This window comes from Sorghum bicolor, chromosome 3, assembly GCF_000003195.3.
Source record: "Sorghum bicolor cultivar BTx623 chromosome 3, Sorghum_bicolor_NCBIv3, whole genome shotgun sequence".
In the NCBI taxonomy this organism is placed as follows: Eukaryota; Viridiplantae; Streptophyta; class Magnoliopsida; order Poales; family Poaceae; genus Sorghum; species Sorghum bicolor.
Window position 1 is genome coordinate 64,600,561 of NC_012872.2, and position 16,858 is coordinate 64,617,418.

General features: G+C 47.1%; 1 protein-coding gene across 6 annotated transcripts; it reads left to right on the forward strand.

Annotated features, from left to right (window-relative positions):
• LOC8082365 (pentatricopeptide repeat-containing protein At1g09900) lies at positions 886-5,037 on the forward strand. 6 transcript variants are annotated; one of them, XM_021455133.1, is made up of 3 exons: positions 886-3,167; positions 3,936-4,021; positions 4,817-5,037. In XM_021455133.1, the coding sequence occupies exon 1, from the start codon at positions 981-983 to the stop codon at positions 2,988-2,990; it is 2,010 nt and encodes a 669-aa protein (XP_021310808.1). In that variant the 5' UTR covers positions 886-980; the 3' UTR covers positions 2,991-3,167; positions 3,936-4,021; positions 4,817-5,037. The 6 variants fall into 6 exon arrangements, with proteins under 6 accessions (XP_021310808.1, XP_021310806.1, XP_021310807.1 ...); XM_021455131.1 differs by lacking the exon at positions 4,817-5,037 and adding an exon at positions 4,127-4,542 and having other exon boundaries at positions 3,334-4,021; XM_021455132.1 differs by lacking the exon at positions 4,817-5,037 and adding an exon at positions 4,323-4,542 and having other exon boundaries at positions 3,334-4,021.

The following is a 16,858-nucleotide window of genomic DNA, read 5'->3' on the forward strand; positions in this document are numbered from 1 at the left end:
GTAATAATTCATAGAAAAATCTAAAAATTACAAAATAATTTTTGTTCAACTCCACATATGTAGATCCATGCAATAAACAAAAAATATCACAAATTTTAGTATATTTTTTGCTGAAGATGCTTGCCTATGCTTTTTAGTGTAAAATTAAAATTGTAGTTATCTTGCTCTAATTATTATGAAAATTTTATGGTAGCCTATTTAATGTGATGCTTGATTTGTGGTAAAAGTTTTAACACCATTCCCGCATATCTCATTGATTTACTAATTTATCTAGATTTATGCTTGCTAAATAGTTTACAATCAATTTAAGTATGTAAAAATATATTTAAAAAAATGCTTCCACTACCTTTGTACGATGTGTTGTTATGTCATATGAACACTTCATAAGCCCATGTGTTCATAATCTACATACATTTAACTGATATATCATATTTCATAAGAATCCTAATCTAAATAAAAAATAAAGCTAGCAACAAACTTCTCATGTTTTAATATAATACTAAGGTATATTAAGAGGTATATTAGAGTAAAGATAAGATTTGTCTAATTTCTATTATTATTATTAAATAAATATGTCTCCAAGCTATATACTATTGTAAATATTAGCTATCTAATATCATAGATGTCATGCTTATCAATAAAATAAATTATAGACTTTAATTTTTTTAAAAAAGATAAATATAAATAGATATGTAACATTATATCATCATTTTCTATGGCTATTTGATATTTATCTTCCATTGCAACACATGAACATATTATTTGCTAGTATATAATAAAATAAACGAGCACTGCCCAGAGAGCGAACCAATCGTTACTCGCCTGTTGTTAAAAAAAAAAAAAACAACAACAACTTACTCGTCTGATCCAGTCCCGCGCAATCCCTCCATGAGGTTCACCGTGTGGTGCTACGCACACCACACGCCCGCCCAGCCGCGAGCACGCCCACCCCACCCGGTCGCCACTCGCCAGTCGTCACCATGGCCGCGCTCCTCCAGTCGTCTTTCCCATTCCCTCACTCCTACTTCCCCAACCCCAAGCCCCAACACCTCGCCGCCCCCGCCGCTGCCACTACGAGGCCCGAGTCGCCCAACGCCCCCAACCCCGCCAGCGCCCACCTCCGCCGCCTCATTGCCCGCGAGGACCTCGCCGGTGCCGTGCGCCTCGTCGAGCGCTCCGGCTCCTGCGACGGGGAGGCCCCCGACGTCTACCTCTGCACCAAGCTCATCCGCAACCTCTGCCGCCGGGGTCGCACCTCCGATGCCGCCCGCGTGCTCCGCGCCGCCGAGGGCTCCGGGTCCCCCGTCGATGTCTTCGCCTACAACACCCTCGTCGCGGGGTATTGCCGCTACGGCCATCTCGACGCCGCGCGCAGGCTCATCGGCTCCATGCCCGTCGCACCAGACGCCTACACGTACACGCCACTGATCCGCGTGCTCTGCGACCGCGGCAGGGTCGCCGACGCGCTCAGCTTGCTCGACGATATGCTCCGCCGCGGGTGCCAACCCAACGTCGTCACCTACACCGTGCTCCTGGAGGCCATGTGCAGGAACAGTGGGTTCGAGCAAGCCATGGCAGTCCTTGACGAGATGCGTGCGAAGGGATGCACACCCAACATTGTCACCTACAATGTCATCATCAATGGCATGTGCAGGGAAGGCCGTGTTGATGACGCAAGGGAGCTCTTGAACAGGTTGCCCTCTTATGGATTCCAGCCCGACACTGTCAGCTATACCACCCTCCTGAAGGGCTTGTGCGCTTCTAAGCGGTGGGATGATGTTGAGGAGCTCTTTGCCGAGATGATGGAGAAGAACTGCATGCCAAACGAGGTGACATTTGACATGCTAATCAGATTCTTTTGTCGAGGAGGTATGGTGGAGCGAGCTATTCAAGTTCTTGAGCAAATGACGGAGCACGGGTGCGCCACCAACACTACCTTGTGCAATATTGTCATAAACTCAATTTGCAAACAAGGCCGGGTTGACGATGCCTTTAAGTTATTAAACGACATGGGTTCCTATGGGTGCAATCCAGATACCATTAGCTATACCACGGTCCTAAAGGGCTTGTGTCGTGCCGAACGATGGGATGATGCCAAGGAACTTTTGAACGAGATGGTCCGGAATAATTGCCCCCCCAACGAGGTAACATTCAATACATTTATCTGCATCTTGTGCCAAAAGGGGTTGATCGAGCAAGCTATTATGCTTATTGAGCAAATGTCCGAGCACGGCTGTACAGTGGGTGTTGTCACATACAATGCTCTTGTCAATGGATTCTGTGTGCAAGGCCATATTGACAGTGCCCTAGAACTGTTTCGCAGCATGCCCTGCAAACCCAATACCATCACATACACTACTTTGCTGACAGGCTTGTGCAACGCTGAACGGTTAGATGGTGCTGCAGAGCTTGTAGCTGAAATGCTTCGTGGGGATTGCCCTCCAAACGTAGTGACTTTCAATGTACTTGTGAGTTTCTTCTGCCAAAAAGGATTTCTTGAGGAAGCAATTGAACTTGTTGAGCAAATGATGGAACATGGTTGCACCCCTAACCTGATCACATATAATACATTACTTGATGGGATTACCAAGGATTGCAGTTCAGAAGACGCCCTGGAGTTGTTGCATGGCTTGGTCAGCAAGGGAGTATCGCCAGATGTCATTACATTTTCTTCAATCATTGGTATCCTCTCAAAAGAAGATAGAATTGAAGAGGCCGTTCAATTGTTTCACGTAGTGCAAGATATTGGAATGAGACCCAAAGCTGTGGTGTATAACAAGATACTACTTGGGCTCTGTAAAAGATGTGAAATAGATAATGCTATCGACTTTTTTGCCTATATGGTATCCAACGGATGCATGCCCAATGAATCAACATACATTATTCTTATTGAAGGCCTTGCTCATGAGGGTTTGTTGAAGGAGGCCCAAGATCTACTGAGCGTGCTGTGTTCAAGAGGAGTTCTAAACAAGAACTTAACAGAAGAGTAACACTAAGGTTGAAGACCAAACTGTGCATACCCTTTGAGTCATGATGAATCCTGGCATTAAGTGCTTATTCGTTATTCCCAGTGAGTGGATTGATAGCCTCGTGTCCTTCAAGCTGCAGTGCTTCATATAGATGGTTGTTTGTGGGCCCATAACCTTGTATGAAGGAATCTTGACAATGTGAGTTTCTGCTTACATGTATTTAACATACTTTTGCCAAGGGGAATGTAAAGTTTCCCATTTTAGCTTACTCTTATTTGTGTAGCTGTATATATTGCTAAAAGCATTTTGTATGTGAATAGGCTTAGGGTGTAGAAATTTTAATAACAACAATAATCTTGTTCAGGGACCTCATTTAGAAGAATCAAGACCAATGAGACCAAGAGACAAATCTGGAGTAAAGCACAAGAAAAAAAAGCTTGGTTCTCAATTTCTCATAGATTTCATACTGACGCAGTAACGAATACAATCAACATTTTCTTACCTGACACTTTTCAGTTTCCCTAATACAATGACTTGTTAAACTACAAGCATTGTGCTTACAATGATTTTAGGTTTTCCTTTCATGAGCAATGGACATGTGTGCGGTTGCTTTTCTGTTCATTGAAGAATGCAGATAATTCATCACTGAATCTTGTTTTTGCCCAGGTTTCTGTCTCTTAAAATTGGCTTGTCTAAGAATACTATAATTTAGAATATAATATCATCTGGATGCCCTTTTTTCACTCTATAAACAGGCTGGTATGCTTTACCATCTTCATCACCAAGAATTTGTATGCTGTAAGCTTTTTAGCTTCCTTTTGGTTGTTGTAGGTTTATGCCATTATATTTTAGGCCTGCTGAACCCTCAGAATCTAGCACATCCTGAATAGTCAATTCTGGTATCAGATTCTAACACTATTCTATGTTTCAATGGCTGATTATCAACTTTGGTGGTGATGTGAGAAGTGTGGTACTAATCAATGCTTCAAGATGAAACAAGCCCAATGAAATCGTGAAGTCCAAGAACCTTCTCTGCAGGTTAGGTCATTCAGGTATGCAGTAAACTTTTATCCTTCCATATCAGCGCAGCACTTAAATTGGTTGGTAAAACCATTGAATTGCATGAGATGCTGAGCTGAATAAACATCATTGCTCAGATGCTAAGAAAGTAAGAATCAAATGTCTGATCTAGGAGTTGTTGGCGCTACAGCATGACTGTTTATAGAAGGCGTTTAAAAGTACCTTTAAGAGTCATCAAAATGCCTTCAAAAACCTTTTTAGGCGTACTTGAGAATGCTTGCTATAATAGGATGTGCAGTTTGGGGGCATGGTTCTCAATGGCGTAATTTTCAGATAAGCTGGGTTCTGGTCCTTCTGGATGTACACTGGCTTTGATGAAATTTTCAGTACTGTCCCAGGAAGAGTGACAAGTGGCACGTGACTTGGTCAAGCATGGAATGGGCTCGAGATGGGTGGAGTGTCTGGAATAGTATTTGTAGGGTTTGTACAGAACTTGATGGCTAGAGATTTGTCTATTGCACCAGTGGAATGAAAATTCACTTTCATTTACATTCTTTAGAAAATAGTCAAACCATTGTATATTATTACTTCCTCCTATCGCAATACAAGTCCGTTCTCAGTTTGTCCTAAGTCAAAGGTTTTTAACTTTGCCCATCAAACCATCAATACCTGAAACTTTATATAAATTGAATTTATTGTACAATATTGACATAACTAGATTCAATTAAAAGCTATTTTTATTATGGAAAACTCTTGTCATTTAAGATAATATATTCCTATAATTTTGTTAGTCAAAGTTGAAACATATTGACTGTTTTGTGATGCAGGAGGAAGTATGTTTTTAAGTGAGATTCCTCGTGCAACCTGAAATGCAATGTGAGCCTATTTGCTTAAGGTTATCTGCCGAATCTGCCAGCCATTTAGCGGTGTTTTTCTCTCCCAACAAATCAGCGAACAATACTTTCAGCTATAGCTTTTGCAAGCGAATAGGCTTCCTTTTTGTTTAATTATGAATATTGTTTCAAATCCAAGTTCACGATCAGATTCTTGTTGCTAAGAGAATGGCTCTCCCATCGCTCCCCTCTCCCCACCCCTCTGAAGTCCCTCCACCTCCGTCACCGGCGATGGCGTCCGCTGCTGACCTGTCGCGCTCTCCATGGCCCGCTTCGATCTTGGGGTCAACTTTGGACGGCTGGTCTCAATGTTTCAATTGTTCGGTGAGTCCCCACCCCCCTTCATCCCCATCGTCTTTCCTCTTGGTGGCTAGCTTTGGTCGATTTGCCATCCGTCTCAATGGGGATTCCGTTAGGCTCCTCCTCCAAGCATCCATCGGAGGCTCTGCCAAAGATTTCAATGTGATTCACCTCTCTGGGTGGATGTTTCGTTTCTCGAATTCTTGCAAAAAAGTTGGTTTCATGGTTTTCAAGCTTAAGAATTTTATTTGCAAGCAATTTTGCCATACATTTCTTCCTCTAGGGTGGTGGTGGACCTAACTAGCCCCATGATCTCAAGATGGCAATGGAGAATTCCTCGTCGGTGGATGGCTCCCTATCCCCATCCCCACGGGGACAAATGTTCCCCCGTCCCCGTCCCCGTCCCCGTCCCCGAGACCACTGTCAGGGCTTGAGTTCCCCCATCCCCTTCCCCAAGCAGGGAATCCATCCCTACGGGTTCCCCGTCCCCGTTCCAATGACACAGCCATAGAAAATTACTGTCATAGAAGAGTGCAAGAGCGGGAGAAATTGAACACCATGAGATTCCAATAATTTTTTTTCCAACACAAAAGCAGCATTGCACAAACACGTAATACGTTATACATTCATCGTTGCACCCACAGAATATCTAGTAGCACACAGATCTAGAGGGCAGGAGCAAGAGCAGGCTCCAATGTACAAGCACTGAAGCACGCTCTACATACACATTGCACTATAGATGGATCTGGTAGTATTCTGATGTAGACAGCAGGAGCACGCTCGAATCATCATACAGCAGGAGCAGGCTCGAATGGATTTGAGCAGCACCTCCACAGATGACATCCTGCCCCTATTGTTGGCTCTGTTGCTCTATCGTTTCTGGCCGGATTTGAGATGCCAATGTTCTCTCCTTGGAACGCAGCACACCGTGCAGGTTTGGGCACTCGCCGCATGGCTGACCGTGGAGATGTAGGTGGGTGGCACGTGCAGAAAGTGGAAGGTAGGGGAGAGGGTGAGAAGTGAGATGGAGCTGCGAAGGCTGGTGGCGGCGCCTCGGTGGAGTGGCGTCTGGTGTGGGAGTTGAAGGTGAGATGGATAATTGGATAGGATTAGGGCTACTCACGGCGTGGTCATGCCCTGTGGTGCTTAGAACAGGAGGCTGAATGCAATAGACAACTGTAGGTCCTAAATAAAAGAAAAGATATGCAGAAGTTGCCCGTTCTTCAGCTGCCTCCTTGAGTGCACCTCATTTCCCTGAGAACTACTCTCAAAGATACTGCAAAGAACATCTTAGTTCTCCCTTTCGATCCAGGCCAATCAACCGACGCAAACGCACGGTCTAGCCTCACCAGAGTGGGAGGCACCTGTCCATTGGACCAAGTGTAACATCAGCCGATCAAGTCCAGCTTCTGAAGATGCGAACCATCTACGAAGGAGCGAAACCTTCGCATTGCGCGGCGATCGATTCGATCGTTGCTCTTATCCTTGGCTCAATACAACATGTTGAAATCGCCGCACACCAACCAAGCGCCATGGTGTGTCGCTCTGAACGATCGCAGCTCGTCTAGGAACTCGGCCTTGGCGACGTCGTCCTACGGGCCATACACCGTTGTGATCCACCAAAGCGAATCTGAGCTGACACAACTCAACCTGATGGACAGGGAGTAAACGCCCCTGTGAACGTTGTGGATTGTCCAGGAGTCCCTACACCAACCCAATAGAATCCCACCAGCCAGGCCAACTGAAGGCACAAAGTCATAGTCGAAACTTGGACCCATTAGTTCAGAAGCAATCCCAGCCGGAATTACAGAGAGTTTGGCCTCTTGCAGACACACAATCGATGCTCGATGCTGGACCAGAAAAGCACGCACCACATCACGGCGAGCCCGCCCCTTGAGCCCCCGCACATTCTAGATAAAACATGAAGAATTCATCGACATACAAATCGTTAAGCTTCAGAAAGCCCCAGAACGCCGTCAATTCAGGGGCGCCTCCTCCTCAAGACCAAGCATATTAAGGTTCATGGCGACTGGGTCAAAACGACCTCCCAGCAGCGCCTCCAGGTTATCACGACAGGCGTCAGAAAGAGGGCGCTGGAAAACCTTCTTGCAGAGTGCGATCGTCTCCGATCCTGTTGTCGGCTGTGTTGGTGGCTCAAACCCAAGCTTCTTCAACAGACCTGAATCAGTGGAGTCAGTAGCGGGAGGCATAGCTGGTCCTCCATGTTCTGAATCACGGTGGTCGGTGTGATTGGCTCAGCCCCCAACCACGCTTAGCGTCGCGCCGCCCACCAAGCAGGGTGGCAGCGTCGCCTCCATATCTTGACGCGGCACCTCCAGTGGCGTCAATGAAACGGGTGGCGCTTGGGTATCCACCTGCTGACTCGACAGCGTGATGTGGGGTGCCTGTGACAAGGAAAGTTCCATCTGCACGGAGTTAGCCCCCCAGTCAGGATCCCGGCGGCCGCAGACAGGGTCGCGCACGGCTGCACAGGCATGAATTCATTGTCCACGAGCGCTGCCCACCGGTCAACCCGAGCCCGCGATTGTGGTGGTGGCGTCCGAGAGGTGCCACTATCCTGAAGCAACTGGGGCGCCACTGCCGGTAGTTGGCCAACGAACCCCTTCTGCGTTGTATAAAGTCGCAGTGGCCTTAGGAGGGGCGTCGATGCCAGAGGCTCATTGTCTATATTATTCTCCTGGTTTGCGAGTCTTCTCTTAGTACTTTAATCTACCCATGGCGTTAATACTAATCGAATTATCTCTTAGTACTTTAATCTACCCATGGCGTTAATACTAATCGAATTAATTCCTGTATGTATAGACACTACGACCCAAGTGATCAAAGGGATTGTTTTATGAATGATAGCTTCTAGGATTTAATAGTGCTATTTTTTTGTGGTAGGTGATGTGTGCGTGGATAGCGTGACTGTTTGATGATTATTTTTAATAGAGAAAATAATCGTGTGTGAGATGAATATGAGAATATTTTTATTCCGCACATATTATTGACACGTACATTTATAGGAGTGCGAGATTTATTGGATGAGCTTATGATGCAAATGAGCCCCATTGCTCAGATATTTTAGTCCAGGAGATTGAAATAAGTTGAATACTTTTTTTTTAAGTTGTTGGAACGTATTCGTTTGGAATTCCCTGTTTAGATTTAAATTTTTTTGGTCAAAGTGGTAAAAAATTTTATGGTCAGAACTTTAACTTAGAAATCTGACGCACGCAAAAAAATTTAGGTGTTTAGTTTGGCAAATTTTTTTCTGATACAACTTGGGCTGCATGCAGTTGCAGTTGTCATTGATGGGCTTCCATGGGAGTGCATGCATAGTAGCAGGCTGTGTAGCCCAAAATTTTTGCCCCAAAATTTTTTAGCCCTGTTTAGTTCCCAGGCCCCAATTCCACAAAAATTTTACTCTTTAGGCCCTGTTTAGATTGGAGATAAAAATTTTTTGGATGTCACATCGGATGTGTCGGAAGGATGTCGGGAGGAGTTTTTAAAAACTAATAAAAAACAAATTACATAGCTCGTCAGGGAATTGCAAGACAAATCTATTAAGTATAATTAATCTGTCATTAGCATATGTGGGTTACTGTAGCACTTAAGGCTAATCATAGGGTAACTAGGCTTAAAAGATTCGTCTCGTGATTTTCAACCAAACTGTGTAATTAGTTTATTTTTTTTATGCTCATTTAATATTCCATGCATGTGTCTAAAGATTCGATGGGATGGATGAAAAAATTTTAGGTGGGAAACTAAACAGGGCCTTAGAACAAAAAAACTCAAATCTAAACATGGCATAAGATATTGATAATTATTAAAATAATTATGTCAGGGAAATCTTTGTGATCTAATTTTGGCTAGTCAATTAGCTATATGTAATATTAATACTAAACAATCTGGATATCCAATAAGGAAGTGTCCAGAGAGAGGAAGGTTTTGGAAATCGAGGATCATGCCCATGGTTCAGTACGTGGCTCAAGTACACGCCTGCTGGCCGAGATACGGATATGTGCGTGTATATGACCTTTTAATTTCCCGGCTGCCTTGTATGGAATACTCAATGAGTTTGGCTCTTTTACTGGAAAGAAGTAATAGTCCAAATAAGAGGAGCTAACTATCAAAATAAGTCCTGGATAGATACGTACTTGAAGATATGATAGGAATCTAATCGATTCAGTTTCAGGCGTGGTTCCATGGGTGTACTGCTTGGATTGCATCCAGTCAGGCCGGCCATCTCCAGAATTTTGGCGGTGTATGCGCTCTGGCACACGGTGATGCTCTCCTCCGACTGTGTGACCTCCAGCCCGAGGTAGTAGCGTAGGAGCCCCAAGTCACTCATCTTGAACGTGGACTTTATCTCCATCTTGAAGGTGTACCTGGTGGCCGCCGGCGATGATGAGGTCATCGACGTAGACCCCAACCACCAGCCGGCGTGAACCAGAGCCACGTAGATAGACAGCGTGCTCGGACGCGCTCCTCCTGAACCCGAGAGCGATCAGGGACTCGTCTAGCTTGGAGTACCAGGCGTGGGAGCTTGGCGCAGTCCGTACAGAGCCTTGACGAGGCGGAGCACCTTGTGAGGAACGCGGACTTGACGTCCATGTGGTGGACTGCCCATCCCTCGCAAGCTGCGTGCGCCAGGAGCAGGCGCACAGACTCTAGGCGGGCAACCAGGGCGAAGACTTCGTCGTAATCGATCCCTTGCCGCTGGACATAGCCCTTTGCGACGAGCCGCGCCTTGTGCTTGGTGACGATGCCCGCCGCATCTTTCTTGGTCTTGTAGACCCATTTGAGGCCGATCGGCTTGACACGCTGCGGCAAGTCGACGAGCTCCCAGGTACCACTCGCCTCGATTGATGTCATCTCGTCCAGCATTGCGTGCCTCCAACACTAGTGACGCAGTGCCTCCTCTAGTGACGCCGGCTCAACATCGCTCGCAAGTAGAAGTCGCTCCTCCAGGTTTCGTGCGGCAAGACCGGGAGTTGATGCTAAGCTGATCACGTTGTCGATGTCGTGGTCATTGTCGAGTCGCTCGCTGAAGGAGAAGGCTGGTGGAGAGGCGAATTCGACCCCGTGTGCCGGGGCCGTGCTCGATGTCGCGGGCGCTGAGACCTGAGTTAGCGTCCCCGCCGTGGACCCATTCGGTCGCGGAGGTGAGGGCGACACCTGAGGAGCCGAGCTTGAAGGTGCTGACGCAGTGGTGAGTGGCGCGACACTTGTGGTAGTGGTTCCGGTCGCGTCCGTCTCCACTGGTACGAGGTCCTCCACGGTGAAGTCCCCTGGTTCGCCGTCGTGCTCAGTGCACCACGTCCACTGGGCTGCCTCGTCGAAGATCACGTCTCGGCTTATGTGAACGCGTCGGGTCGTCGGATCGTAGGATCGTAGACCCTGTAGGCCTTTGATCGCGGCTCGTACCCCACGAACACCATCTTGCGGCTGTGATCATCAAGCTTCTTTGGATTAGGCGTGGTTACCTTGACGTGGGCGATGCTGCCGAACGTGCGGAGATGGTGGACGCCTGGTGCGCTCCCGGTCCAGAGCTCGTAGGGCGTTTTGCCCCCGATGCTCTTCGACGAGGACCGGTTGAGGAGGTAGACGGTCGTGGTGACCGCCTCGCCCCAGAACGTGCCATCGTTGTCCCTTTGCCTTCAGCATACACCGCGCCGTGGCCACGACAGACTGGTTGCGACGCTCCACGACACCGTTCTGTTGGGGTGTGTGTGGTGCCGTGAGCTCGCGACGCAATCCGAGCTGGGCGCAGTACATGGTGAAGTCCATTGCAGTGAACTCACCACCCCGATCGGTACAGAGTGCGAGCAGCTTCTTCCCGGTCTTCCTCTCCGCGGCTGCTTGGACGCACTTGATGGCCGCCGCTGCTCCATACTTGGACGGCAACAGCACCAGCCACATATGCCGAGAGTAGTCATCAACCAGAAGGAGGAAATAGCGGTTACCACTAGGCGTTGGCGGCGAGATCGGGCCACAGAGGTCGCCGTGGAGGAGCTGGAGAGCCTCGGTGGAGCGCTTCAATGCCTTTTATGGGAACGGCGTACGACGTTGCTTCCCGGCCATGCACGCGTCGCAGAGTTGTTCCACCTGGTTGAGCAGGGGTAGCCGGCGGACGAGTTCGTCACGTGCCATCTTGCGAAGCGTAGCGAAGTTGACATGCCCGAACCGGGCATGCCATACCCAAGCATCCTCGACGTCGCGAGCCGCAAGGCACACTGGCCGTGCGATGGTGGCGTCCAACACGTACAGACGCCCTGGGACACAAGGGATCCTTGCCAGTAGCCGCATCTCCTCGTCTCGGACGAGCATCACGCCGTCCTTCACCCGGATCTCGTAGCCACCTTCATCGGGCTGCCCAACGGAGATGATGTTGGCCGTCAATCGAGGGAGGTAGTAGACGTGCGGTAGCGACCGGTGCTCCCGTTCTTGCAGGAGAGGAGCACGGTGCTGCTTCCCTCGATGCGGGTGGTGGAGCCATCTCCGAACCGCACGGACCCAGTGATGCCGGAGTCGAGGCTATTATGGGACTCCAAACGTGAGGCTTCTCCGAAATAGGACTCCTAATATTGGCTTCTCTAAAATAGGACTTGAAACGTTGGTAATAAGCTGTAATGACATTTTGGGTCTTTTTAATCATATTTGGAGTCTCAAATACATGTATTTTATCGTATTGACTGTATTACCCTTCTATGCATCTATTCATGTACTTGATTACCGTTGTTTCATCTGATCGCGTCGCTCATCCTTCCCTCTCCCCATGACCAAGCGGCGGCCAGCCAGCCTAGGCCACGGTCAGCCATGACCAGGCGGCGGCCACCAGCCCAGCCATGTACATACAACCAAGACAGAGATAGGCAGCCGCGGCCACCAGCCCAGCCGAGACAGGCAGCCACCACGTTAGGACTTAAAACAGGCAGCCAGGAGCAAAAGATTCATTGTCATGGCCAAATACATGTATTTAGGATCTAAAACATGGTTAATTGTATTAAAATGTCATTAGAGCTTATAAATAATGTTTAGAGTCCTATTTGGGAGAAACAAATATTTGCAGTCCTATTTGAGAGAAGCCACAACGATTGAAGTCCTGTAATAGCCATTTTCTCGTGTGCACCGGGGCAGTCTCGACCTCGTCGGCCACCTTGATCCTCCCGGTGATGTCTTCAATCGAAAGCTGCGAGATATCAAGCATGGTCTCGATGGAAATTACCAGCTGCTTGTAGCGGGCTCGAGCGATGCACAGATACTTCCGGACGATCTTCACCTCATCCTCCGGATCGCCGAGCGTGGCGAGGCGCTAAGTGATGCCGGTTAGCCACAGGGCAAAGTCTTCTCGATCGACTCGCCATCACAGAGCGCGATGGACTCATACTCGGCGTGGAGGTTCTGCGCCGTCACGATTCGCACGCAGTCATCACCGATGCGAAGGGTCTTGATGGCCTCCCATGCCTCCTTCGCGGTGTCCTTTGTGGCGAGCACGAGGACCAATTCTCCTGGGACGGCGGAGCAGATGGCGTCGAGGGCGATGCGATCATCGTCGTAGTCCACGTCGTCGCGGGGAACAGAGCGGCTTGGGTTGCCGCGGCTTGAGCGACATCGAGGAAAGCAGCGCGCTGGCGACGGGACCGTGACAGCGTCTTGCCGGAGCCGCCGGCTTTGTCCTTCCCGCTGGCCGGTGGAGAGCGACCTCGCATCGGCGAGCCCATTGCGGGGATCCTAACTGCCTAGCTCCAATACCACTTGTTAGAAACTGAACAAACGGTGATCGCTGATGGCGAGGACACGAGCAATAATGAGGAAACACAATTTCCTCATTGTCGCTCGTGTCCTCGCCATCGGCGATCACCGTTGTTCGGTTTCTAACATTATACACACATGATCAAGCTATATGCTGTACATAAACCCAAGGTCCTTGCAAGTCTCGCCGGATGGCAATTCGATCTACCACATCGACTGCACATCTGCATCTACATGTGGTCCACGCACCCGCTCTAAAGGCCCTGCTGCTGGGGCGCCTTCGCTAAATCTCCAACTCCGAACATATCAACCGATACGTTTTCCAGTGAACATTTGGTCCGATACAAGTCTACATGAGCAATTGCTCATAAGATGTATCTACTTCGAGTTTCTTTAGCTCTATTATTCCTACGGCGACGGAGATGTCGTTTTGGCCTACTCTATTATTCCTATGGCGGTAGAGAGGTCGTTTTGGCATACTCTATTATTCCTACGGCGGTATAGAGGTCGTTTTGGCATACTCTATTATTCCTACGGTGGTAGAGATGTCGTTTTGGTCTACTCTATTATTCCTACGGTGGCGGAGAGATCGTTTTGTCCTATTCTATTATTCCTACGGCGGCGGAGAGGTCGTTTTGGCCTACTCTATTATTTCTACGGCGGCGGAGTAGTCGCTTTGGCCTATTCCTTATTATCTTTACAATGGCCAAGAGGTCGTATTGGCCTGATCAAGATTCAATAATTGACGAGGCGTTTGCCTGATCCTATTCCTACATATAAAAGTCGTTGCGACCAAATTTGGTGTAATGCTCGAGCGCAAGTAACGCCGGGAGGCTATCGATTTGATCTCGTGATGAGAAAGCATCATCCAAGCAATACTTTACCGCTAATTGATTTTTTTGGCGGATTTCTACTATATATTTATTTACACCTAGTACCGATGAGGTTAGACGGAACTCTGGTCAAGTGCCGATGAGACGAGGTCACTAGTCCATCTACACGTTCCAATTGACGGGATGAGACATATTGTTGCTAGGCACCGACGAGGCAAAAGCAACTCACACATGTCTGTGTGTTAATGAAGACCGGCGTATATGACTGGGCACCGACGAGGCAAAAGTCATCCCCTTTATCAACATATATTCCGTTTATTACTCCGATGTGGTGATGGTGATGTCACGACAGCGACATAAAGCCACCCGTAATTATTATACCATATATCGCATATGGTTATGATGGCGATCAATTAAAATATTTGACGATCATAAAGCGCAGCTTAATCGGATGTTTTCCGCGAGCTCGTCTTGCGGATGTAATTAACCGGACGCGCCCAACAGGCCCCGGGAATCGGCGAACTACACAATTTTCTACAAGTCAGACCTCTCCTTAAGCATGACGCTGAAGACGGAAGAAGATATTTTTCTCGTTGATCATATATTTTGTATATTCAAGAAAGAATTAATGAAATATGTGGTTCTCGAATATGTGTGCATGTGTCTCTCTTGCGAGACATTATTTTTTTATGTCTTTGCTCTGTTTTCGACCAAACAGAGACGACAATGGTGACTTTGTCAATCTAAAGATTTGCCGATCTAACTCAGTTCTTTAAAGCTGCTCATAGGAGTACGATGTGTGTATGCGATCATAGGGGTGAGCGTGAGCTCGTATTTGTGAGCGTCGGTGTCTCTAACTGGGTATCGCAAAAAAAGAGCTATTTGAAAAATGAATTTGAATCCAAAATACAATTTATAGTACCTAACAATTTTATTTAATACAAATTTGTCTTTGTCCCCTTCCCTAAAATAATGTTATTTGGCTACAATTTTCAATTCTTTATACTAAATTTTAGAACGAAAGGAGTAAAGTATAACTTATACCTTATTTGTTAACCTAACTTATTTCAAATTATTTATAGGTGTGGTTTTTTACGAAAACACAATATTAAAACTCATCACAGGCTGTACTTTTCTTGTTGTAGCTTTACTGCACGCTAAATCAACCAACCAGAGCTGATAATATGTGCAGCAGCCAGAGCTGCAACCAACCAGGCCGCACCAAATAAGATCCTCCAAAGTAGTTTATGGATCTGTCATAAGCTGGATACCTAGTTTGATTATGGATTTGTCATAAGCTGGGAACGTAGCGAGCTAAATATGGATTAGTCATAAGCTGAGTGCCTTGCTTGTTTATGGATTTGTTAAGGTTTTAATATTGCTAGCAAGCTATAGATGATTCGGGTTATTTGGCAACCCATTCATCATTGGGCTTATAACCCAAGTCCAGGGGTAAACAAACAAGGAGCGAGAAGCTGTCTTCCAGATCTTTTAATTAGATATTTTTGTATTCCGGGTAACTCCACATTTTCTCACGAGGCAACACTCACAAACCTCGCTAACTCCTCTTAATGCATCCATAGGTACATAGGGCAAATAAGAAGGTAACTAATTAAGATCGTTGCTCAGCCAAAACCATACTCCAAATGAGCTCCATTGGAATCATAAGCACCCCTCAGATTCACTTGGTCTCGTGCCAACCAAATTGCAATGGAGACGCCGGCTAAAAGATGTGCTGCGACGACATGTCCATAGCAGCGTCATCGATTCACTCGTCCGTTGCTCGTCCTTGCAACGACATGTCAGGTTGTATGTCTCTGCACTTGTAGCTTCTTCTATTGATTCGTCGTGTATTACTACATACATCTTATAAGCTACCCCATTCGTCGGGCTATAAGAAGGCGTGAAGCATGCTCTTTGCCACACCAAGCCATCCAAACAATAAAGCAAATATAGCTTGAGCTCAATTTTTCTACACAAAATCTATCTGCTTGCACAGTTCAAGCGGCAGCACTCGCAATGGCTAACCACCGCGCCGCTGCCGCCCTCCTCCTAATTGCGTCCCTCTTCATGGCGGTCACCATCTTCAGGGCCGACGCCAGGTCCACCGTGCGTCCCAATAAGACAGTTGGCCTCCACCATGACATTAATGCGCAAGGTATGCAGCTACATACACTCTGACCTGTCGTCCAAGCAATCATCCGCATGAAATGCATCTGTGCCGTGAATCGTTGTTTGACCATATGATGAGTGTGCACGCCGAATGAATGAAATGTCACAGGTTACATGGTGGATGCTACGGCACCGACGGTGCTGGATCCAGAGTGCGAAGGTGAGGGGAAGCATCACAAGGGGCATGGTCGTTCGAGGGAGTCAGAATCGCCAAAGCCAGAGCCGTAGGTGGAGTCGCCAAAGACAGGTCTGCCTTGAAGCCACGTGCGCTTTGAGTGCCTGCATGCCTGGCTTAATAATGTGCCCTTCTCCCCTGGTCCCTGCGTCGCGACAATGAGTCATGCTATATATGGCTTTCAATAAGGAGGCGTGTCTTATGGTCGTTTCGTTTTCTTGGTTATGCTCCCCTCCATGTATGAGCGAATAAGTTGCTAATTAGCTATGATCCCTAGATTGTGTGTCACACTTTTTCCAGTGTAGTGATGCGTGTATTTTCAAGGAAAATTTGATTTCGTCAGTTTGCTCTCATGTAGTCATGTGTTTGATATGCATGTCCCGTGCATCCGTGTGATCTTCATTTTGTCCATCGTGTTGCCGGTGAGTGATGCTTTGGACTCTGCTAATTCAACCTCCACTGGACTAAAACGTATGTCTCCAAGCGGTCACACATTTTTATGGTTGTACAAATTTAGATCCCTAATTAATAACCACCAAAAATACGCTTTACGATGCTATAGGTAAACACTAGTAGTAGTGAACCATACATTATCCAAATATTATGTATATCTAAATACATAGCACAAAGTAATGTGTTATAATTTCAAATGGCAGAGTATGATGCTGTCACTCTTAAGAGATTGCATGTATGGATGTTCAAATTTATTATAGAAACCGGCATTTATAGTTCTATTTTTTG